The following is a 25993-nucleotide window of genomic DNA, read 5'->3' on the forward strand; positions in this document are numbered from 1 at the left end:
CAGGAGAAGAATGAAAAGGCACTGGAACCCTACAACTAACCCAGATGAAACAGTGAGGGGGTCCTGAGGCTGTGCATGAAACTAGCTGCAGGGTCAGGTCAAGCCCATGTAGTTAAATGCTCAACACAGGGTGGTTCCTGCCACAAGGGCTTTTTGGAGACACCCTGTAGCCTTCTGCCTTCCCAGGAATGGGCTTGGAAGAGGGTAGCTGGTCCAGGCTAAGAGCGTGATGAAGACTGCTCGAGCAGTTTACCAGGATAGACCCTCACATTCCTGTGCTTGGGTCTGGGTGATGTTTTATTTACCAGCACAAACACAGCAACAGGACACTCTCAGGAAAAATATTTATGCTACTTAATTTGCAATTCCTCACTGGAAACTGCAGGGTCTGACATGCAGCTCAGCATTTCCTGGTGTGCCTTGTCCCAGCTGCAGAGTTTCCAGGGCATCTCCTCAATCCAAAACCTAAACCAGCTGTGCCAGGCTGGTTGTTGCTGGCACAGCATCCCTGGACTGTTCAGAGGTGGATGTCCTTTACCTCACATCTACCTGCAGAGAGAAGCCAGGCATCAGCTCACCTTGGGTGAGGACCTCAAAATGGGGAGCTGCCAACACATAAAGGGACCTCAGCCTTTGGAAGTGATGGCACTGAACGCACCACGCAGGGATAAGGAGCAGGCAAAGCTGGGGCACGACGGACATGGAGTCTGCCAGGGAGAGAGATTAACTTGGAGATATCCGAGGCCCCCTCTGGCCTCAGAGGAGTAATGCTCCAACATGAGGGTTCATTCATAGCAACCCAGGACCGCACGGGACAGGATTCCCTGCCTGATCCCCGTGCTGACAAGAGTCATGGCAGGTGTCTGGTTTCTTGGCTCAGCTGGGGACGGAGGGGTGATGTGCATGAGAGCTTCCTCCACTTTACAGCTATACTCTTGGCAGAGCTCCCACCAGGGCTGGGCAAGCTGGCCAGCTTCTAGTTTCATCCCGACCCTAACTACAGGCAGAGGGGAGGAGAGTCAACCACTGGAATTAGAGGGAAGAGCCATTCTTCACTACTACCAGCAGACCCTCAGTACCTCTCTCCTGACCCTTATCCTCCTGGCATAGAAAGGCTGAGATAGAAAACCTGAGGCTGAAAGCTCATATCCCCACAGTGGATAAAAGCATAGTGACAGATCACAATTTGATGAAAAAGGAGAATGGCATTAGAAACACTTTTCTAAATGCTAACATTAGAAGGTGTGGTACACAATATAAAGCTTTGAAAGCAGCTCCAGCATCCAGCTTAACCCCACACACCTGTCCAGAGCTTTGATTTCAAATCCCAGGAATAAAAAAAACAAAAACATACAGTAGCTGTGGTAACAGAAATAGCTGCGCATCCCCCCACCACTTTCTAACATTAAATACGGGGGTAACTTACACTCTGGGAATGAGAATGTCTCAAAGAAAAAAATTACACTTTGCTATTAAACCAGATACATTCAGACCTTTCATCATGAAGCTTCTGATGATCTCTGACAAACATCTGAATATGGTCTTTGTTTGCTTTTGGCTTTGTTTTTTTTAATCTCCCCAATTGTTTTCCGCAGCTCTCCGGAGCACAGAACCAGGGGCCGAATGCTGCTCTGTGCTCCAGAGCAGCGATTCCCACATCAGCTGAGCGGAGCTGCAAAGCAGGACAGGTCTGTGGGGTTGTATTCATAGAAGCTTTAAGCAGAAATCACATTTCGCAGTGACGTCCCGTTAACAACTGCGTCTCAAACAAACAAACAAAAAATATCTAAAAACAGCACGCGCACACACACACACAAAACCCCAAACCATCAAAACATACACTCTGTGCTCTTCCCCTGGCATCTAGCAAATGAGGCAACAACAGCTCTGCCCGGAACAGTTCCTCAGCTGCCTGTCAGCAACATCATACGTATTTTTTGCTTTCTACGACTACTACAACTATGACATTATCCATGTTTTATTTTGCATATGTGATCTAGAGTTCACTTACTGTTAGATGCTGGAACAGCCATGCCCTCATGATATTTGTGGCTACTTTGGGAAAGATGCCACGCTTTTTATGTCGCTTTTTGTCCTTATCTGGATCATCATCATCACCTGTGCTGGGGGAAGCTACACTGTTGTCCAAGCCGTCACCTGTAAATATAGTGAATCAAATTTTGACTTATGCTACCTTTATATACTTCAGCCGAAGCCTGGCTTTGGGTATAAACTGCATGAATATTTAAATGAGGTATAAATTCTTTAACACCGTAATTCACCAGGGGTTGAGGGGATGGGGGAGGGAGGGAGAGACACGGGGAAAGGGAGGGTCTCAGAACTGTGTCGGCCCCATTCTGGTTTATCCTGAAGGACAGTGTGGCCATTTTTGCCACGGTAACCCAAAACAAAAAGTGTTTAAAAATTGTAAAAAACTTGCAAGCATCCAGCTTGCAAAGGTGGAAACGGTGGGTTTTCTTCACACTAGGTCACTTCCCAAAGATTCATCCCAATCAGCTTCTTTGGCCGAGCTGACAATCAGGAAAGTGGTGTTCCGGGATGGGGATCATGACATGTGTGAAGTCGGGTGCCTGGTCCCGCTCTGGGATGTGAAAAGCAGGGTGAATGCAGCTCTCTTACTGCATCACAGTCTCTCCACAAATTTGGAAATAACCAGATGACTGGGGCATCACTTATACTAAGTCTTTTACAGATGTCTGACGTCCCCTGACTCTTTGATGGGAGGTGGGCAGCTAACTGGCCTCCCCTCTTCCCAGCCCCAGCCAAAAGAAACTCATAAGCAAGCACCAATTTGACATACACCATTAGGAATTAACTCCCTGCTTTGTTCCAGCGTGCCATATCCGTAATAGGTGTCTGCTCCTGTTAAACAATAACTGATCCAGAATGAATTTCCTTAATGCAGAGAAGGTCACAGACAGTTCTCAACACATTACCAACATGTCTAGGGGAGGATGTCACTGCATAGCAGCCACCTTGGGTCTGGGCTGATGGGTTAGTGACCAAAGGAAAACAAAAGTTGCAGTGCCTGGCCAGTTTGCACGCAATTTTTGTTTCAAACCCTGGACACAGTTCATAAACAAGCCCACAGAGCAAGTAAGTCTTTGCATTCACTGCATGTGGACTGAACGGTGTATCCTGGCTTCCAAGGACACTGTATTTGTAGCAACATGGAGTTGTGATGTTATTAGGTAAGTGTTTTTTACTTGGCAAGAATGATCAAGAAAGCCACCTGAATTGGGCTGAAAACAAACTATCTCCATTAGGGACAAAAATAAAATATGTTTTTAAAAAAAGGGATGCAGACTGTCAAAATTGTGATTTGTTAAACAGCTTTCAGCACCAAAAAAAAAAAGCTATTATTAGTTTTATATTTTTAGCATGTTACTGACCGTGGCAAATTTATAATTGTCCTTATGACTTGGCCCGTGTCTTTAATGAAATGGTAACCTTGGTTAGTTACAGAAACAAACAAAATTTTTATGAAGAAATTAGATAGCCGACAAATTCTTTGAAAGCCCAGTATGTAAAAAAGGGCTTTTATACAGAGAAGCAATTCACCATATAAAATAATAATTCATAAAAGAAACATGAGCAAAGGAAACAACTCAACAGCATTTAAAATTCCACGGGCTAATCCACTTTCTGTCTGCGAGAGGCAAACAAGGAAAAGAAAAGTATTACGCATTCATTGATTAAAAATGAAAAGCTTCTAACCTAATGACACTGCCTTTCACCACCTCCCTGCCATCGTCCACCCACCCTCTCCCCCCACCCCATTTTTTTAAAAATACACTCATTTCAAACCCCCTTCAGATTAATTTAGCAGGCATTGCCTCATGCCTGACGGGAGGAGGACTCATTGATAATTTATGGAAATATCTACTATAATCCAAGGGAGATGACTTTTTTTCCAGCTTTGTGCATCAATAGATAATCAAGGCCTTCAAGCAGCCTTAGCTTCCCATTACCTCGGGCAAGAGAATTCCTGAAAGCATGCCTCCAGGGCACCTGAATTATATCCTCCATTAGGGGAGGAAAAGCTTTCTGCATTCCACCTATAACACTCCCCAGAACCTTTCCTGTTTATTTCTGCTGTATGAAAGCAGAAGCATTAGGAACAGGATTTTTTAAGTGAAGACTTATGTAGATACAATGGAGAAACCTTTCAAGCGCGAGCCAGATCACCTCCTTCAATCCCGGGCAGTGACCTATCCCAAATAAAAGGTTTCTGTTACATCATTAGCTCAAGCCAAAAACAGCCTTGGCTTAATGCACAGTTTGTTCTTCCTACTGTTTTTAGGCAAATACTGCTACTTTACTCCCATCTGGGAGGGAAATTACACTGCTGGGCTGTAATCTAAGACAAGATTTTCATTGGAAGCAAATGCTTTCAATCCAGTGTAAATACTGGTGTATGTTCAGAAAAGCCTAAAACAATAAACCCTGGCCTCGACCGACACAAGTTAGAGAAAGTGAAAAGCAGGGAGAGAATAAGAAAGCGCCCAGCTATCCTTGGAGCAAATGCTTCGGTAGACTTCTGTAAATTGTTTAACCTCTTCCACTTTTTTTAAATGGAAAATTGATCCCGTAAAGACTGAAACCACAGAGAGAACTCTAAATGGTCAATTGTGGATTTTAGTATTTCCATCTACTTTGCAACTCGATACACTCACCTCTGTGAGGTCTCCAGAGATTCCCCCCGCCCTTTCTTTTTTTTTTCCCCCCCCTCTTTTCCTCCTTTTAAAGATTACTAAACAAACTTGAAGCACCACTGACCAGCCACACGGTAGCAGCTACGAACTGCATTTGTAAAATGTCGGTGGCGACTCTGTTCCTGAAGTTGACTTCTCCTGCTGCCAAATGAAGGCGAACTGAAAAGGTGGAAATAATCATAGAAATGATGCTAGTCCATAAACAAGCTTACAGCCTCATTAGTATAGCGGGAGGCTCCGCTGGGTGATTTATGCTTGTTTTGCTGATGCCATGAGGAAATGCCATAGGGCAACTTTAGCCAGCTGCTAATGGTTTCTGACAGCTTCTTAGCAACTAGTGCAAGCAACGCCATGGCGTTTGCTAGTGACAGAAACTGAAAATGTCATATTATCTGCCCATGTGTCACGAAGTCCGTGTGGCAATTAACTAGTAGGCCAGTGACTGAGGGGCCACAGGCTCTTCAGAATGGCCCATGGCTATCTGGGGTCAAAGCGGGCGCACTGCTCGCCTTTACGCTGCACATATGCATGTGTGTATGTGCCGACCCCACCGCGCTCCCTCCGCCCCGCTCGCCGAGGAGTTTGGTCCATGCGGATCCTTTGTCCATGGAGAAACTCCATCCCGCTTTCTCTTTAGGCGTGGAGTGACATTATCAGAGGAATTGCAAGTAATCTGTCTTGATATGATGGTTGGAAATGGCACTTTAATTGGCAATACCTGATTCCCTGGTTTTGAGTGCTGGATCCGAAGGTGCTAGCTGTTTTTCTGCTCGCTCGCAAATTAGTCTAAAAGGATTTAAGATCACTGAAGCAGACTCGTTGCCTGTCAAATTGCTGGGAGCGCAGCAACTCTGCACAGCAACTAGACGCTGCTTAAAAAAAAAAAAGAAACAACAGAAAACCCGGAGCCTGTAAGGAGCAGGAGGAGAGCCCGGGCTCCGCACGCCCGCTCCCTGGCGAGCAAGACCAGGCGCTATATGTCAAACTGTCAAACCTTTCAGCGTGGCCGTTTGCCCTTTCAAATAATATTTAAGAATTGTTTTTACACAATTTTTTATAGGCCATGGTCTAGTGAAAGAGGCCAACCAACAAAGAAAGGAATTTGTACTACAATTCGTCCGTGCACGATTCCTTGCCAGACCTGGGCCAGTCCCCATGGAGCGAGGCAGGTGACCTGTGGCAGCTCCCTGGCTGTTGGGGAGCTCCGATTTCAAACGCCCTCGACTCCGGCGTCCCAGAGTTGCCTATTTAAGCACACCCAGGCATTTAGGCCTTGCTATCTTGTTCCTTTCAAGAAAGGATAAAGCAGCATTTATCGTATTCAGCCCTGCTGAATGGGTCAGGCTGGCCGTGCCAGCAGGGGCTCTTCTCACTGCGTCCCCCTCTCCGCTGTCATTGCCTCTTACGACTTCCCTTCCCCTCCCACTCCCCCAAAAATCAGAGGCAGAAGCAGCAAAGGGCAACCAAGTTTACAGCAGCCCCTCGAGTGGGTAATACTCTCTTTGTCCTGGGTGATGTGTTATGAACCTTTGTTGGCAAAATAGGTGCTTCTGGAGAGCAACTTGGCACAGGCACTCGCCTTCGGCAGCCATGGCTGTGGAAGGAGTTTGCTGGTGATTCAAAGCCTCCTCCCTCGCTCTCACACCAGACCCAAATTAAATGCCATCCCCCTGCGACACTGGAAAGACACACAGTGTGGCACAGATGGGCAACTTTCAGCCACTCCAGCTCCAAAATACGCCTCAGACCTCAACCATAGGAAATGCCCAGATATGACATAAATGTTCCCAATCCCAAATCATGGAGGTTTCAAAAAGGCTGAAAATTCAGACATCCTAAAAATCCTAACCCTTTGCTCAACTACAAAATCCATGCCTTTGCATGTAACTCTTTTAACTAAGGTCCTTATATAATTTTAAGTCACCAGAAATCTCAGTAGCAAAGTGCCAAATACAGCTTTACTACAAGTACCTTCACCAGACTCAACAGGTTATTTCTCCCTGGAAGCAGCCCTGTCCCGGTATCAAATCTGCATTTGGAGGAAAAGTATTTTTTATATCAAAGAAAACCAGATTATTCTAAAAAGCCTGCTTCCCACACCTCTGCCAAGAGATGTGAGAGAGGTTTTTGGAGTCCACTGCTCAATTTGCTGAGAGGGGGTAAGAGGAGGGCACTAGACCTTTGCTGAGGTCTACCAAACAATAAGATGAACAACACCTTCCAGCTTTTGCAGTCCAGCTCTAGATAGGCATCTAAATCCACTGCTTTAAGGAGTTCACCGAAGGGAAAGATGTGCACTCAAAGCCCTAGGAAAGGCCTGGAGCAACTTTTAAGTGGACTGACTAAATCAGAGTCCTCTAGAAGCTCCCTATGTTGAACTTATTTGTATGCATTCAAATCTCTCCTGTTAAAAGCAGCTTCTGCATCCTAGAAAAACTTCACAGTTTGCATTTACTTTTGCATTTCATGAGCTAATATAAATTAAATATGCACCTTGTTTGGACAAAAACTATTGACTTCTGCCACAACTAGACTTGCAATGCATTTGATGTTAGGAACTGAAACACTAAACATGCATGATTTCTTTTTAATTCTACCATAAATTTTTTTACAAGCATTTAGATACAAATTCCTCAAATTCCTGCTTCTGCTAGTATGAGAAATTCTAAATTATCTAAGCCAAATATTTAACTGTTCACTCTCCAGCCACAGGTCTGTTGTTTCCTTTCTCTTTTAACTACTCCCAGAACCAAAGTCTCTTTAGTAACCTTTCCAGGTAGCTGGAAAGGAAGATTATTAGTAACTTTAAGCAGTATAATGTATTAGAGAAATTTTAAGTGGCAAAATAACTTTCCTTAACCTTTCTTCAGTGTAGTATACCAATTTAGAGTAATGACTATAATTTCCACAGATTTACCTATGTTATCTTTTACAGAAACAAAACTCCAGTTTGCTGGATACCCACACAATCCACCATGACGACTTTTTGCAAAGCAAAGCCAGGCTTACATGTGAAATTTTCCTATAAGGTACAAAATTATGAATTCTCAAAAAGCAGGTCTAGGGATACAATAAGCTTTTCTGTAAAGCAATTGAGAGGGAATCTGCTACAAACCACAGTTCACAGGAAATAGAACAAGGATCGTCACTTCAGACCACCAGCACTGAATGGACTTGGGCAATCAAAGAAGAATGTGGAAAATTTTTTTATATGTATATTTTTTTAAAAATTTGTTTCTGACACAACCATCTCCAGCTTGGCACAGGAATGTGGTGAGCCGAAGTCACACCCAAATGACTCTGACGTGAGTCAGGGCAGCTACTATTCATGTCCACAAGTACAGAAGGACGAGTTCACTACTCAGAAATGATCATTCCTGCTCAGAGCAAGGTGGGGAAGGAGGCAAGCTGAGCAGCACAAGGGCTGAGTGCTCAGGTATGCCATGAGAGAACTGGAAGGCACCAGCACAGTCTGGGGTGCATGCCCAGTTGCTAAACCAAGCTGCACCTATTCAGTCAGGAGAAACAGAAGTCTAGACATTAAAAGGCTCTTAAGTTTAGAAGATTTCCCCAAACCACATTATTTTAAAATTCAAACATGCATGCATGTATATATTGCATATGTAACATTAACCCACTGACTGCTCTCAACCTGCCAGTGCCCAAGCAAGGTACACAAGTTGAGAATGGGACTCCCACCAGAAAGGTACTTCAGAAAGCATAAAGTAACTGTGTAATTTCCTTATCAGTAAAAAACATTTTCTGCTGTTTTGGATCCATGGTTAGTCAGACGTGATAGAAGCACCCACTCCTGGAGTCCCTGAGGTCAATGGTAATCACCTCAGCACACTGAATGGCCTACAGAACAGCCCCAAAAATGACTTACAACTATGCTGTAAGTCTGCTTGTGAATTTGAAATGTGGTGTTGATGAGGGATCATTTTTTTTTCATATTCCTTAAGGAGAAGGCCTTCTCAAATATACTTAATAAAAAGTTAATGAGGAACAACAAGGATGAAAATGAGCATTAGTAAGGAACAAATACCATGTGTCTGGGTTTGCACACATCTCCTAAGGAGATGCAGTACATGTTTCATGTAAGGATTCAGACCATGACATAAACTGTAGGAGGTTGTCAGTCACAGATAGTATCCATATTTACAAGATACTAAAGGACACAGTTGCAAAAATATCCTACAAAAATATTCACAGATAGAGTAACATGGACAAGCATAAATTACACTCTGGCATTTGACAAACTTTCAAAGTTTTTTCTTGTATCATTGTACTTTGTTCCTCAGAGACAGGAGCACCTTTCTCTAGTAACTCGACCCTCCTTTTTGACTTGAATTCCCTTCAGGCAAGCAAAGAACAAATTAGCTGTCTATGCACAGAGTAAAAACAGCATTGAAAAATAGTGGGGGGAAAACCCACAAATTTTAGTCATTTTCATTTCTTTGGCAGCTTTTTACAGCTGAAGTGAAGGAAACCTCTTCCCCTGCACAAAGTAGCACTTTTAATGGGTTCAGAAAACTCCGCTACTATGGGTCAGTTGTGAGGCATTTCTGGAGCTGTGCATCTACACACAGAATGAAACACGGAAAAGAAAGCAATTCATTGTATGGGAAGCAAACAACTTTCTGCTGCCAACATCAAAAGTTTACTTTGAGCAGTTGGAAGCAAATACCCTACAGAAAAGTATCTGGTTTAAACAGAAAAACATCCTGCTTTAACCAAGAAAGGTAAAAAGCTTAAACAGTTGAGTTTTTTTTTCCCTACCCTAAAAGCCACCATGACGAACCTACCACTTCTTGGGAAAAATTCTTTTTCAGTCATCCTCTCATTTTGCTCAAATACAGGTCTTTGTTATGAAACCTATTATCTTCAATCTCATCAGGAGTGCTGGACCTACCAGCTAAAGGTCTCACCAGTTGCATTCTCCATGAAAAGCCCATGGCATACGACTGAGACTTACTCCCTTGTAAAGCAGGAGCACTGGAAGCAGCAGGAGCACAGGACTGCTCTGCCATGGGGGAAACATGCCCAACTAATACCCCAAACGGCCACAAGGTCAACTTCTGTAAATCTCTATAGCTCCTTAACAACAGGCTCTATCTTTGTGTTTATCCAGCTTCTAAGACACTTGACTCTTGGACTGATCACAAGCAGCTATAAGAGGCTCAAAGCAAAGATCAGAGGCATATTACGTATAAACTAAGGGACGCATTATCTGTAGAAACAGTTTATTATGTGCAGCATTTAAGAAGGCTTCCTTCCCTAAACACAGCTAAATTGCCCTGGGCCCCACCTACACGCCTGCTCCAGAGGAGAAGATGACGCAGATTTCAAGTTTTACCACAGAAAACATGTGCCAGATCCTTGACACTGTCCAAACCATTCAAAATTAGGTTTCTTCTATTGAAAAAAGTTTTAAAAAAACATAATTGTTGGGCAAGACAAACCAAAATACTTGGGATTGTTGAACTTAACTAAAGCATTTTTTGGGGAGGGGGGCAATTCAAGAGCAGTCAGTGCTGGCCCAAGCTCCAGTGTGCACTGCAGGAATTATAGTTCAGACATTGCTTGCCCCAAATCCTCTTTTGCACAGCTGGATCCCCAGTGTCACAGGAGTCATATAACCATAATGAATGGGAGAGACTTAGTCTAGCTGCAGCTCAAGCAAGTCAGGATTCATGACCTACCAAACCCACATGAGAGATTTCCAATTGGAACTAGCCATGTGGTTTGTGTCAAGTGGAAAAGTTCTTGTGGCTATGCAAACCCATTCACCCATTTTAAAGTAGCATCAAACACAAGAAATTTTTATTTTCCCTGTCCCCAGTCCATCAGTTACATCTGACAATAAAAACCAAGACAGAATTGAAAGAAAACTAACATTGAACTTCACTACGGCTGCATCACATATTCTATTTCCCCACATACACCTGTCACTTTGCAACTGCAAAAGGCAGAACTAAAAGGGATAAGAATAAAATGCCCCCATCTCATCTACCTTTCCCCTTTTGACAGTAACAACATCTCCACCGCCATTGCTGAACACCACCCATCATCTTATACATATGAACACAGCAAGAGTTGGACCCAAAACACTTATGCTTCTCTTAACTAAGCAAATATGAGAAACATTTGCAGTCACAAACTGAATGGATGGCATTTGGACTGCCCCATGAATTTCTGCCCCTCATCCTGCCCTGGTGCTGTCTGGGTTGCTCAGAAGCAGCCTGCTTCCCCCCATCCAAAGACAAACCCTTATGTTACCATGCATGTAATCAACTCAGGAAAAAACCCCTGAATTACAACATATGCATCCCCCTGTCAGACCTTTCAAGGGAAGGGCATAGAAAAAAATTAATGTTTTTCTTGTGCTCTCCCCACAGTTCCTTCCTGCCCAGCACCCTAAATCCACTGCTCTTGTTCCTCCAGCAAAAGCCAGTCACTCTGGACTGTTTGTAACAGTAGTGGGAGGTTTCTCCTTAGGAAGGAGGACCAGAAGCCAAAAGGAGTAAATTTGACAGAGCCAAGCTCACACAAAATTTTCTTCCAGTTGACTGTCCCTCTCCCAACACAAAAGGCAAATCTGGTCTGATGAGGTGGCACTTAAGAAAGACCACAATAGGAAAAAACAAGCAGGCACGCTGCTGCCACTCACACAGCTCCTCCTTCCGCCCACACAGCTCCTGCTGCCCTCTGCTCTGCCCAGATTCCCTGGCTTTACAGGCTGAGTGGGATCAGGCCATGACCACTGTGGTGGTGACAAGGCCACTAACTCTTCTTCTGCTACAAATACTCTCCCTCCAAAAGAGGAACCAGCTTTCTCACTTCTGCTGATATCCTTTGGGTATGGGGAGGTGGGGTGGCACTGAGGGGCAGGTTGGGGTACAATCCCTGCACACCTGGTGGGAACCCAGTGCCTACAGCAGAGCCTGAAAACTCTAACAGAGATTGAAGAGCCCTTTGGAGAAATAACAGCAATGGGGAGGGGGCCTTGACCCTCCTCCTTGTGGTCCAGCACTGGCCACCAGGCTCAGCACCAAAGATGAGATCCCTGACTAAGGGCACGCAGGCAGTGACAGTCCTTCCAGACACTTCCGTCCTACTCAGTTAGCACATCCCCTTCAGCTCCAGCTTAATGTATTCATGCCACTGCTATGTTTTGGTTTCCTACAACTTTCTATCACAGCTTCTGGTGTTTTGATGTTTGATTAACAGTGCAGTTACAGTTTAGGGTGTGGGGTTTTTTCCAAATTAAAACAAACAAATCGAAATGCAAATCATCCAGGAACAAACAGATGTCAGAATCCAAAACAGGCAATGGAGGTGAAAGAAAAGTCAGATCAATGCTGGACACTTAAAACTTCCCCTGAATATCACCCACAGGTGCATGTGTGCCTTATTTTTACCTCTTTAATCTTCCATCGCTACATATTCCTAGATATCGCCTACCTAGAATTACTTCAAATAGGCAAAATGATGGGAGGAAAGGGACAAACTTCAAAATTTGATTATTATTTATCTCACTTCATCTAGTGTCACCAAAGTTCCAACTGCAAGAGGGATGAAGGATTGGAAGGAGTTAACTCAGCCATTTCCAGCTCATCTCTCTTTAACTCCATTCCTTCACAATATGAGTGTTTAACCAAAATCTCACAGAAACCTCAAAGCACAGTTGGGTCACAGCAAAAAGCCATCCAGTGTCTTAAGAAAAAAACAAAATGCATACATCCTTCAAAAATCAAGCCAAAATTATTTCTGTTGTTTCTTTTTCAATTCACAGCATTTGCCATTATCTCTAAGAGCAACAGCAGTAGAAATGTGTAGAAAGCAAAAACTGACTGCTTTCAGTAATTTGATGTTCTTTAAATGACATGAATGAGTAACCAAGGAAGCTAAAGAAAACCTCAGGTTCTGGCAGACTGAAACCACAGACATCAGCTTCCCCGTGGCAGGTATAGACTATGTGGAAGAATAACCTTGCTTTTCTGACAAAACAACCTCATCCTTGTTGAATGGGCTGAGGACCTTGTCTCACCCTTTCCACTCACTGCTAATGGAAGAGGACTCTACCCTGGCCAGCTCACCACTCAGTGTCTCCTCCTGAGGCAGCCTCCAAGTGCCTACCAAATCACCAGCTTCACCTTCAAAACTGCCAAATATCCTGTTGTTCAGATGGCACCCTTTCATTTGAGGTTAACAAGGAATATATTTCTGCTGGGTACCCCATCTTTTTCACCTCAGCTTTCAAGATGTGATTCTTAACTGGTGTTCAAAGACGCACCACACACACAGACAATGCTGCAGCAGGTCAAACACCAGCAATGTCCCCGTGCCCTTCCTGTGCCTGGAAATATCAGGGAAGGCTGTACAGGCATTGGTTGCCACATAAAGGAAAAGACAGACTTTTCTAAGCATCCTGTAAATGCCGGGGAAAGAGAAGAATGGAAGGGAAGTGAAAGAGCAACCTGGAAAGGAGAACGGAAAAGCAGGAGACCTTGGCTCAAAGGAGAGAGTTGACCACAGTCTTAGCCCTGCCTTCATCTATAGAAAATGTTTGCTCTTATTAATCTTGGAAAAAATGTGGTGCATGAGCTAAGTCAGCCCCTGGGCAGATTTAACTTGGGTGACCTGAACTTACTCTGCAGATCACCATAGGTCTCTCTGACCTTGGCAGTGACACAAGGATCATATTTTCTCATGGTTGAATTACTCTGGAATAATTCTGCCAATGTATTAGGCATAAATAGCCTTTTATTTCAGACTGGGCAATTACATTCTCTATTTCTGCCTCTCACCTTCCCAAACAAAATCTATTTATTGGGATAAGGAAAACCCCACCCTTCATTAAGGTCTGGGTACACATCTTGAAGGCCAGACAGAAGCTTGGTTGCTTCATGCTCATGGCAATGTGTTTTCAGACATTACCTTCAGCAAGATGCATTTTGGAGTTAATTGGTCATATTTGTTGCTTATGATTGAAGTGGTCAGCCTGCACATCTGCAGATGAATATGCAAATGCCTTCAGACACAAAGGAGGAGGTATATACAGGTCGACAGTGGGAATGTTCAGCTTCAATCACCAAAACAGAAACCACAATCCTCAACATATATCTACAAGCAAGTGAAGAGCAGCTCCACAAAAATCAGCCAAGTTGCACTGAGATAAGCAAAAAAAAAACCCCAAAATCCACATCTCGGCCTTGCGGAAAATTGACCAGTTTGGAAGGAACAGGTAAACAGTGTGTTCTTGGACAACAGTCAGCACAGTTTGGATGATGCAGACCTTTCCGTTCAAGAGTTGCTCTGGTTTTTGCATCTGGTCACTTGAGGTCACACCACAGAGCTCTGAGGCTCTGCAGAAGCTCTGCAGGCTTCCTCCCCATGACGGAGGTGGCTAAAGTGGCTCTTAAAATCAGTTGTTATTCTGATGCCACCTGAGTCTTAATTGCTGAAGAAATGGGGACTAAAACCACAGAAAGGGCTTTCTGGCACTGGCTAAGGAAGTATCAATTTTTGAGGTCACAAAAACATCCCTTAAAAATATGAATCAGAGCGGTTCTTTCATGCTGCAACTTGATAAAGTCAGGCAAAATGTTAGCAGACTATTTTGATGAAGGTCAGGACAGTTTTGTAATACATATATTAGAGACACGCTCAGATGTGCATAAAAAAAGAAAGAAAATACTTGCAAACCTGTATTCAAATTATCCTGAGACAATCAAATAAATCCTCGTAAATACTAGTTCCCGTTTCCACTCTGAACGAGTCTCTTCTAATAAACTCATTTCATGTTGAGCAAACACAATTTTCCAACTGTTTGTGAACTCCTTGCTTCCTCCATACACAACTTTTGCTGCACAGTTGATCTCTTAGAATCTGCAGGCAAGCATCTCCATATTGAGGCAGAAAAGCAAGTCTCTAGTCACAGACCTGCACTCTTTCCCGTCACAATTCTGAAGCAACATTCACTGATGCCAAAAGAGGTGATTCTCTTGAGACTGGAAAAGGCTTTCACAAATACCTGCCAATTTTCTGAACAGTCACCAATGCCAGCCTCTGAACCATTGCTAATCGTGCTGCTGGTTTCTATGCAAAGCAACCCTGAGTTTTGTCATTTTAACTGCCTGACCAGCTGCACCTGCAATTTGTGGCTGAGGCAGATGAGAAGGGAAGACAGAGATTTTCATCTATAATCATGGGGTGAATCTCAAAGTTCAGTTAAAAAGCATTCTTATCTATACCTAACAGTTTTTATGGAAAAGACTTTGACATAAGCACCATATTTGCAATTAATATGATCTCAGCAGTGACCTGAACAAGGGAATATTGACTTGGAGAGGGCAACTGCCTGTAGGACCATGTGGAAGCTATCCCTCATGCTAACCCTTCACCAGCACAGAAGACTTCCTGCATATTTAAGGTTGCACATGAACCTCATGCAAGAGCATGGAAGAAGAGGCTGAAGACAGCAGGTGCTGTACACGTCCACTGAAAGATGACACGAGTTGTAAATAAGGAGGTCAAAGTCTCAAAGCACTCAACAAACATGCTGGAAAGCCCAACTTTCCAAGGCACTGAAGGGATCTGTGCTGGCTACGACTCCTGCAGGGCAAGCAGAACAGCTCATGAGAAAGCCTCCGCCGGAACATCCCTGGAAACACCTCACTCAGCTCCCTTCCCTGGGTTTACCCTGGAGAGCCATCCCTCAAGATCCTAGATAAGGCACGCTGACAAGGTGCTGAATGAAAGCCCACACTGCTGCTGCCAGTAACCCGCCCTCCCTAGGTGCCTGCAAACCTCCAGCACCATCCCTAGGCTTTGTACTCACAGCCTACCAAGGAAGCAAGCCCTGAATTTCAAGTTTCTGGGGCACAAGGGGGTCACAGCACACAATCCAGAGATACTTTTCAGGACAGCATCCAAAGTGGACTTCAAAATGGAAATAAGAGTTCAATATTCTGCATAAAAATTATTAACCAGTCACCCCTCTACCTCATCTGCTAGTGAGGATTCCTACAAATATGATGAAAAAAAATGAAGTGGACAAATGAACCTTTTTGAATGCGCATTAGTACACTTCAATGAGCCAATGCACATCTTGTTAGTTTGGAGTAGAAATAGGTTTAACTCTGGTTTTATACTTAGAAGAAGATAAGGACGGTGGGTGGAGAGAAGTCCCGAGTGCTGCAGTGCCAGCTGCCAAAAGACCTCATGCCCAAACAGTTCAACAAAACTAAGTATGGCCATTCCTACCACCTCAACTCAGCAACAGGTTTTGTTTCAAGGCTTCTCTCATGGAGCTTTTCATCTCATGGAAGACCTCAAAGCTGTTTAGTTGGAAGTTGAGCAAAGCAGTGCTACCAAGTTTCACAAGCTCCATCCATCAGATGTCATGTGAAAACCCTCGACCAAAACCTCGTAAGCACTACTGAAGCAAACAACATCCTGATGGTAGGGAACGCTGGAAACCTGGCTTCTTGGCAGCTATGCAAGGGAATACAGACAGTGCCTGCCCTGAATAATATTTTTTAAAATATCATATGCATATGTCTTTCTCTATAAATGCCAATATTTTTGAACACTTATTACCCATATGGGTCTGCAAATACAACAAGTGTCATGAGACGCTCAGGAGCTGCAGAGGACACAGCCTCACCTACACATACAATGCCCAGGCCCACTCCTTTTATCTTCACCAGTACAAACCACTTTATTCTGCTTCTCAACGCAGAGCAAACATTTCCTTTCTAAAGGAATGGCAAGTTTTAGAACAGATTCATCCCTACTCCAAGCATTTAAGTCAGACTGCCCAGCTAAGCGTCTGAGCGAGGCCATTAGTCCTCCCCAAGTCCCTTCACAGTCAATGGAGAGAAAAAGAAACTCTCTGGAGGGAAATTCAGGATTGAGAAGACTACAAGAATATGAACACTATTAGCTTTGAATACTGCACAGAACAGTAAAAACTTACAAGCAGTGAGGCTACTGCAAGGAAACTATGGCTTATGAAGGCTGAATATGCCCATCTCTGTTTCTAAACAAGATCTGGACTTCAGGACTCTTTCTAAAATTACTCAGAATGGAAAGGCTGAATTTAGCTCCCATCCATCACCTTATCACAAGGATACAACCTCACGCTTCCTGCCACTGAGAATCTGGGAAAATGCAAAATTCTACTTCTTATCACCAAATCATAATTAATTTCTTCTTCCTATTTTGCCTTACTTGAGGAAAAGAAGAAAAAAAAAAAGAAAAAAAGAAAAGCCTTCCTTGATAGATAGCTAAATTTATGTCTTACCAAACTGAATGTAAATGCAAGAAACAGGAAGCTTTTACTTGGAAACTGGAATTTCAAGCACTCAGTGGCAAACAATGAAGCAGAGAGATAAAGATGCAATGGCAATGGTGGGGGACAGACCTGCCAAGCTTCCTGCCCACACTGACTCAAGAGCATGTGTCCTACCATGATATGGACCGGCCACACCGCTTGCTTTTATTTTGGTCATTGGTATTTGTTCCTGTGAAAACCCCTATAAAAACAAGTCAGAAGACCAGACAATAGTAGACTCGCCATCTCTTATAGCCAGATCTTTTACTTAACACTTTAGCAAAAGATGTAATCAGCAGATCTTTGTCCATTTATACAATTCTCTCTGCTGCAATGAGGATTGTATTACACTCTCCAGCACCCATCAGATCAGAGCATCCAGTCTTCCCCATCACTTCAAGAGATTGATCTGATATTTGAAAGCACATTTGCTATTATCTACTTCAGCCCTTTGGAATGACATTACACAGATACGGGGGGCAGGCAAATATTGCCGCTCTTTTATTATTCCTGACGTTCCCTTGCTTGTAATATCTGAGAAGTTCCCAGGTCAATGGGATTACTTTATCTTCCTCCCCCTGTCCTTTATCTCCTCCCTCACCCCACAGGTATCCATGTCCAAATGGGACACTTCAGTGGGGGGTTTGCTTGACCCAGGTCACTCGAAGGTCAAGCTTTTCACCACTTGCTAATGCAAAGCTTCCCCCAAGCCCTACTAACCCCGGGGGGTCCAGGGCACCCCCTCCCCATGCACCCCTCTCCTGGCTACGGGGCCAGATGGAGAAGGCAAATGCTCCTCAGTGAAGTTACAGAAGCAAAATCCTCCCCATATGGAAAGTGGAATATGTTTTGAGTTTTTAAATAAACAAAGCAAAAGGAGAAGCTCCTGAAAAAATCAGCTCAGCAGAGACTTTATTCCTGTACTAAACTTGAAGGATGGGAGGCTTAACTAGTTAGGAGCAACTCAGACTATATTTTTGCCTACCAGAACAAAGATCAATTTTTATTTAGATTGATTTTAAGATTTACATGCGAGAAATGGATAAAATTGGATCAAATATATACTAAAACAAATTGTTGACTCCCATGAAAGCCAATAAAACCAAAACAAATTTCACAGATCTCATCTACCAGCATTTGAGATTTGCTTTATTTCATTATTCTGTATATATTTACGGAGTAGAAATTTGCTTAACTCTTTTCCACTTTTCTTTCAGTGAAACAATAAGACTCTCTGCAGAATATTTTCGACTTGAATATTATCACCAGGATAGCATATGGCAAACTAGCAGCAGGCAGTTTATCTTCATCCTCTTTGTAAGCTAAAATTAGCACAATGCTTTTGCAACAGCATATGATGTATTCAGACCAGTACGATATACCTAATACAACTTCAGATCCATCCCTGGCTAACCTCCAATATTCAAGTAAATTGACTGCTAATTTTAACAGAGTATTAATGTGTTTAGTATCAAGTTGGCATTTATCAACTTGAGAGGCATTTTTAAGTTTAATACTGTCATTTCACCTACACCAACTGCAACTGTAAATAAAATTTGTATATTGGTAACACATGGAATTTCAATTCCTCTGTACAAAGCAATTCTAGTTTATATTAAAACATTAGGTATGGAAAGCCAGGCTGTAACATTGCATAATATGCATACTCTGCTTTTCAGACAAACATGTTCCTCCTGCAGACTGTTAGCTGGTTACTTTATTAGGATTAAATTCAACCAAGTCACCAACATTATTTGGATTAAATTAAAGCAAGTCACCAATTCTACGTTTCCTGATGAGGTGGCTCTGCCAGCCCTCTCTGCTTGCCAGTCTGCTGTTCAGCTTGGTAAATCATGGCCACCTCAGGGGTTTTTTAGCTGGATTAAATATGTGGTGAGACACTAACATTAGCACCGCTTCCTAATTTGTTTCTTGTAGCTGCAACACCAAGGAACTTAGCACAATGCTCCTTGTAAAGGAAATTTGAAAGGTTCTAAAAAAGCCCTATGCTTCATATGGGTGGTTGCTTTACCACCTTTCTTGCCAGGTTCACAGAATAAAAATGTGTAATAGTGGGAAGCACTCACATCCAAGCACGTATAGGAACAAATACACACACAAACTATAAATATTTATACACTGACATTCAAAGATTTGGTGGCTCAGCCTGCTCACCAACTGACAGAACAGCCCTCAGCTTTCCTACAGCCCGTCACAGAACTATAACAACACAAAACTACACCAAGTCTGTCCAATAGTTATATTGAATTAACATCACCACTATTTTTGCTTTTACACAGCTGACCTCATGCAGAATTTTTGTGGGTTAGTCCAGACAGGTATCAGAAAAATAAAACAGGCAGAATCCTGCGCAAAAGCCTCTCCTGGGGCATCCTCACTGCCACAGGCAGGATGAGGGGACAGGAGAGGATAAATAGATGCTTTACTACATGGGAAAGGGAGGAGGAGTACAGCATGAACACATTTCAATTCCACTTTGTTGTCTCCTTTCCCCCCTGCTGCAATTTGCCTGCATCTTATCCCCTGCTCTTTAGCAAGAGGCTGCTACGCTGATGTTACAGCGCCCTGAAACTTTAACTCCATTTTAAATGATGACACTTTGTTTTGAGCTGTTCAGTTAATGCTGACCCCACTCCCTCTTTCCCCTGCTTTAGGAAGGCAGTTGATGCAGAAGCACATGTGCTATAATCCAGGGGCCCAAGCAGGAGATCCACAGTGGGGTTTCTCCCTCAGTGCTGTGCCAGGAAGTGAGAAAGGGAGAAGATCCTCTTGGCACAGCAATAAGACCAACAAAAGATTCTCCATCCTACAAGCCTTGCTTCCATGACCTTCACTCGCCAACCAGAGAGAGCTAAGATATGCCTTCTTCGGGGTCCACTGGGACGCTACAGACTCCAGAATATATTTAGCATGCATCCATGTGACACTGCTATTCAGAGCACTGGGGGAAGATTTTAAGAATCAGTTAGGTTACTTCCACCACCATTAGCTCTTTTCCAAGGACGTAAGTGGTGTCTCCTAGCAGGTCTTCTCCTGCCCTTCTGCAAAAGATGAGCTCACAGCCTTGAGACAATACACAGCATCCAGGTTGCAAGGGCTGTCTCTCCTGAGGAACAGAACCAGTCACAGGAAAACAAGGGCCAAGGGACAAGTATTTAAAAAGTCTATTCTGCCTGCATTATTTGCTTCTATGCTCTTTCTTCTTTCCCACACTTCCACATTACACTTCTGCAAAGGGCAACCACAAAAAACTGACTGCAAACTCTGTGCTTGATTTTAAACACTCAAGAGGAAGAAAATAAAATATATTAACAAATACTTACAATGGAGTAATATTTATAATATATAAATAAATTATATGTATAATCCATGGCCATTAGATGCCAGAGGTACCGCCCAGCAATGAGGAAGTTCCCAAGCTGCAGAGGGAGACAGGGTGGCAGAGGGCCCTGGGGTGTTAGTGCCTGCCCTGATGTGACACTGCTCCCACTGCACATCACTGGCCCATCCACACTCTTCCACATCTTTTCCCACCTTCCAGACCCAACCAGCAAAGGTTCAAGCGTGTCAAACCAAAGGCTACACGGAGGAGGTAACACGGCGAAAGAGCCAAGCCGGAACAGTGCCGGAACCAAGAGCACCCTCCTTCAAAGACCTGCCAGAGCAATGTCAAACATTTGCTTAGTCACAGCCCTAGAATCCCACATCAGCTCAGGCAGAAGGGATATCAGGCCTCTCCCTCTGGTATTTCACATGGCACCAACTAGTGGGTCACCAGGCCAGTGAGAAGCGGTCCCCGGTGAATTATACGGTGATAAGTTGCTCTGATTCTGCCACTGCTGCAGGGGCTGCTCTGATTGCTCAGAGAAAGTCCCCACCTCATTCATGAATTTAAAATTAAATTTAAAAAAAAAAAAAAAAGGAAAGAAGAAGCATAAAAAAGCCTGTGTGCATCCATGTGCTTAGAAAAAAATTATGTCAGCATCTTACAGCGTTGATCCTATTAATTAATCCCTTGAAGAATGGCCCCTCGCCCACAAACATATAATGTAATGCCGGCTTAATCTTACCTAAAAAAATACAATGCAATAAGATTACTAGTCTGACTCTGCTAACTGCTACAGCACTGCTTAATCCTGCATTTTGGTGCTTTAACAAGCTCCTACAATACTGTACAGAGTTTATCAGAGCAGTTGCCAAGAGAGGAAGGACTTATATTTTAAAGAATATAATTCCACTGTCTTTTGTGCTTTTTATGTATTATGTTTATACAATGACTTTCATCCTGGAAGATCTCAAAGCCTATTGCCTGCTCCTGTTTCCACTAAAGTCTTCCTTTCAGGTTTCATATTGGAGCAGGATTAGAAATAAATAAATATATATATGGGGGGGGAGGTTATAGCAGGAAGATTTGCTGGTGCAGGCACTCATTTCTTCCATTCCCCAAATGCAGCTGGGAGGGGTGACACCAAATTTGCCCCCTCCTCCCAAAAACCTGCAAAGGAACCCATGTGGGACCTTGCTTTAAAAAGTGAGTGCAAACATAGCCTATGAAAGCATCATTCCCCTATTCCTGCAATCACTTTGCCTTCATCCTCAGGCTCTATTCCCACCGGCACAGCCCCACTCCGGCAATGTGCACCCACAGCCACACGTTTCCCAGTCTTCTCTGGTTATAGACATATTAAGCTTCCGATGGAATAGGAGAAGAAAGCTCTGCTCCCTCCCTGTAATTATCAAATCAGCCCGAAAATGAGGAAGAATTGAGAATCCTCATTATAGCACATCATAAAACACGGCGAGGTCTCGTGCTCGCTGTATGTTATTGGCACAGTCTGCCAACAAAACTTTACAAAGAGCACAGGAATGCACGTTTGCAGAGATATTAAAGTCATAAAAGGGGAAATTTGTATTTTATTTTCCCACAGCCTAAATGAAGGTGAACCAAGCAAATTTGGCAAAGAGTGCTAGTCAGATGCCATTTCCCACAGCAGTGTGGTATTTTCCTCTGGGAATAAAACATTTTCCTTCAACTACTGTTTATAACTCTTATCAGTTCAACAGCAATAGAGCCATCAAGTCCAATATCTTGTGGAAAAAAGTCAAGGTCAACAAGTACTTGCATTTTCGTTTATCTTTAGTGCAATTGCTACTGACATTCAATTGGGTAATAAACATGAGGACTGTCAAATGCTCTCAGCAAACAGGTGATCCAAAAGCTATCAGAGAGAAAGAGGCTACTGCCAGGTAATCAAACAATTCTGTTGCAACAATTATGATTTGAGTGCATTCATTTACAGAAGCAATCACCTGTCAAATTTGAATGAATAGCGTCAAACCATTCCCACCACTGGGGTAATAAGGGCAAGAAAATACAAGCTTATGTCTACTTTCTTCCCAACAAAAGCATGCTGGCATTAAAAATAGCCATCAAAAAAGGATAAATAAAAAAAATCCAGCATCTTAGTTCCTGAATTGAATTATAAAAAAATTATTTTAACATGGAAACTAGAGGAGATGTGTCCAAGTAACTCGATCTTGTGTCGGTGTCTCCCGTGAACAATAATGGGTGTTTAGGAAAACCCTCTAGAAAGAAGGGGTACACGGATGGGGCTGTGCCGCAGCTCTGACAATCAGCACTTGGGCAGCTTCCTGAGCCAGTGCTTGCATCTGGACCAGGGTTTTTAATAGCCACAGAAGGACCGATTTTTCCATGAATTGGTCCAATCTCTTTTTGTCTGCTGTTGGCCTCCTCAGCACACTGTAGCAATAAGTTTAACCCAACACATAAAACATTTTTGTATGTTTTAAACCTACTAACACTCCGAAAAGCTCATGTGCCATGAACGCCCACCCTTACTTCTTGCATTATGGGACAAGCACCCACTTTCTCCATACACAACTAATTTTAAGGACTTCTCTTCCAACCTTAGTCATCCTTTTGTTTTCCCCTCACAGCATTTCACGAGAAAGACAGGAAAATGGTTTGTGCCAAGCAGCCCAATGGCGCATCCTATTGCATCACTAATCCAGAAACAGGGCATGTTTTATGGGTTTATGCTCCTTGTGATAAAAAATGTTTCTCAAAAGAAACACCTGAAGATTACAACTTTTGGTTTTTTAACTTCCAGTTTAAAGAAGTCAATGACACACACCTTAAAGTCTCACTCTGCCTGCAGTAGATAGCAAAAGACTTAGCTGAAACCACTAGGACCTGGGAGGTAAATGGGGATAGAATTGGTGCCCTTAGGATGGAAATATTAAGATGGCCTCTAATATGGGCCATATGGGAAGCTCACTGGCTCCAAGCCACCACAACATAAGTGAAAAACACCCAGGATGTATAGGACACAAAAAGCCACATCAGAATAAAGCAACTCTGTTTCTAAATTAAATAATATCAGCAAGCCTGAAAACACACGACTTAGGTATTGCTAAAACGGGGTGTCTTGGACACTAAAAACTTCAATTTCTACAACTTCTTACAACCAAACTTCTCTCTACCCAATCCAAGGAGGAAAGAAAGATGCTCTTCAGTCCTACACAGGAGCTTTTAGGTAACAGCCCAAGATGCGATTTAGCAATGTGATATTTTCCACCACTGTTCCCTGCTCAGCATATCCAAGATCCTGCCCTCAGTAAGACACCTGGTTTTGTGCAGACACCCTTTTGGGGCTGCAAAAGCCCTGCATCACTGATGGGATGCTCATTCCAGGGTCAGGACCATGTTCTTAAATACACATCTATGTATACGTCAACTTGCGCAGCCACACAGATGTTTACTGGGCTAGACATTTCTAAGTTTAGAAAAACTTGCCAAGAAAATAGGAAAAAAAAGGAGGGGGGAAAGGACTCCAGCACATGGCTTTTGCTGCTTGATTACAGATAGGCTGAGAAGTCAGGAATATTTGTATTTCCATAGCCACTTTAAAGGTAAACAGTTTCCAAACTCTTTTTCCCTCCTTCTGCTCTGCCAGCGATGGCAATAGCTTCAGCCTGCAGGATCTGCCTCCTGACGTGATCGCCTCTCTGCTCCCTTCCCAGCTGGAAGCTTTTCCTAAGCAAAGACTGGAAGTCGCATTAAACCGTGCTGAAACGGTTGTGCTGGTTTTGAACTGCTTATTATCTCTGGGGGCTGACCTGAAAAACAAGTTGGTGCTTAGACAGAGAAATTCAGGTTTCCCCTGAAAGGCAAATGGGAGGAAGGAAGGTTTTTTTACAAGGAAAAAAATTCATTTACGATGATGTTACCCACAATTTAGGCAAAACAAGCAACATTTATAAGTATTTTAAGCTATCTTCGCCAAAACAAAAAGAAGAACGCCTGTTAATAACAGACATTTAAGCTAATGCAAGCAATTGAAATAAATACTGACACTGGGAACAGATTAATGCTCAAATCATGACAGACACCCACTTCCAAGAGAAGAGTCACTCCCTTTTACCATAGTGGAAGTGTAACCCTGCCTAGTTGAGCCACAGAGGCTGAATGCTGCCGAAATCTAACTTTAACAGCTGAATCAGGCTGATGAGACCCCAAAAAAAAAACACCAAAAAAACCCCCAACAACAAAAAACCTAAACCAGAAGGAGGAAAAAACCAGTTTCACGCCCCCCGGCTTTAGAGCAGAATGATAAATTGACATCATGTTGTTATGAGCATAATCCTCAACTACTCAATCACTGTTAAAAAATAAAACATGATTCTGGGGAGATAAAAATAATTAATGCTGGTGCTGCTGAAGAATACACACCTACACGAAGAGTTTCAGATAAATATGGGCCTGGTTTAAAACTCGTATCTCACGTCAGAGGAAGAGGGTGCAGGTGCTCACGTTGATTTAAAGCAAACTGAGCACTGCCCGTTTGATGGAAAAGCAAGAAAAGAAAAGGGGATGGCAGAGCCTCAGCCAGAAAACTGATACTGCTCCGTTTTCAAACAAGCCTATTACGCTTAATTCGGGATTCACAATACATAAAGCACCAGAAAAAACACAGGGAGCAGCCCCTGTTGACTAATGCCCTGTCTTTTCTAATCGAGGGTCACATCCAGTCTAACCGATCGCATGATAATGGCATCAGAAAAGGTCAATCAAAGACAAGCCGAAGCTTCCACTGCCTGGCTGACCTTCGGAGCTTGTGACAAATTGCTATCAGTCAATGTCAACTAATGACAGCGGCTCTTTGGCTAATCAATTGTTCTAAAAATGATCAAGAAAACTACTCGCAGGACAGCTCATTTTCACATCAATGCCTGTGAAGTATGAAAAGCTCATTTTTTTTTGAGTTTTTAATAAGCTCATAAGTAAAGCAGTTACTTGGTAACAGGGGTCACCTTAGTGAAAAGACAGAACCTTTGTCTGCCTTTTACATATTCTTTTATTACCATATTATAGTAAAAATATGCCATGCCATTACTATGCCAGAGGGCTACATAATAAAATAGGTAATACTTCATACTTTTTTTTTTTTTTTGAGATAAATACTTCTGTGGTTTAGGGGCCACTGTTTGGATGTAAATAATTGTCGATATAGTCTCCATGTATTTAAATGTAAAGCAATCACCACCGGCACTCAGGTGACATGTCCACTCATTACTCACCCAAACTTCAAGTGACAGAGCCGGTAGTGAAAACCACGCTGCAAAATCCAGTGGTGCTGCTGGGAAGTGAAGGTCTAACAGCAGCTATTTTGTTCTTAAACCCACCCACCCCATGTGAGCGCAACTTATTCCAACTATTTCCGACAGAATTCACATTTGGTAGGAAAACCGCATGCTCCGAAACCCCCTAAGCCCTGCAAAAGCAAACAGACATTTCCGCCCTGGAAGGATTCTGCATGTAAAAGCCAACGTGGAAATGCACACAGGCTTGAGCAGTGGGAGATATATCAGGGTT

The 25993-nt window shown here is 43.1% G+C and overlaps 1 protein-coding gene across 1 annotated transcript in view; it reads right to left on the reverse strand.

Moving 5' to 3' along the window:
- Nucleotides 1-25993, reverse strand: part of MEIS1 (Meis homeobox 1) — a 104301-nt gene that overhangs the window by 49814 nt on the left and 28494 nt on the right. The window contains exon 6 of the mRNA XM_018084438.2: nt 2012-2157. Within this exon, the coding sequence (XP_017939927.1) occupies nt 2012-2157 (146 nt within the window). The remainder of the gene's footprint in view (nt 1-2011; nt 2158-25993) is intronic.

This window comes from Manacus vitellinus, unplaced genomic scaffold, assembly GCF_001715985.3.
Source record: "Manacus vitellinus isolate BGI_N305 unplaced genomic scaffold, ASM171598v3 scaffold_70_pilon, whole genome shotgun sequence".
NCBI lineage: Eukaryota > Metazoa > Chordata > Aves > Passeriformes > Pipridae > Manacus > Manacus vitellinus.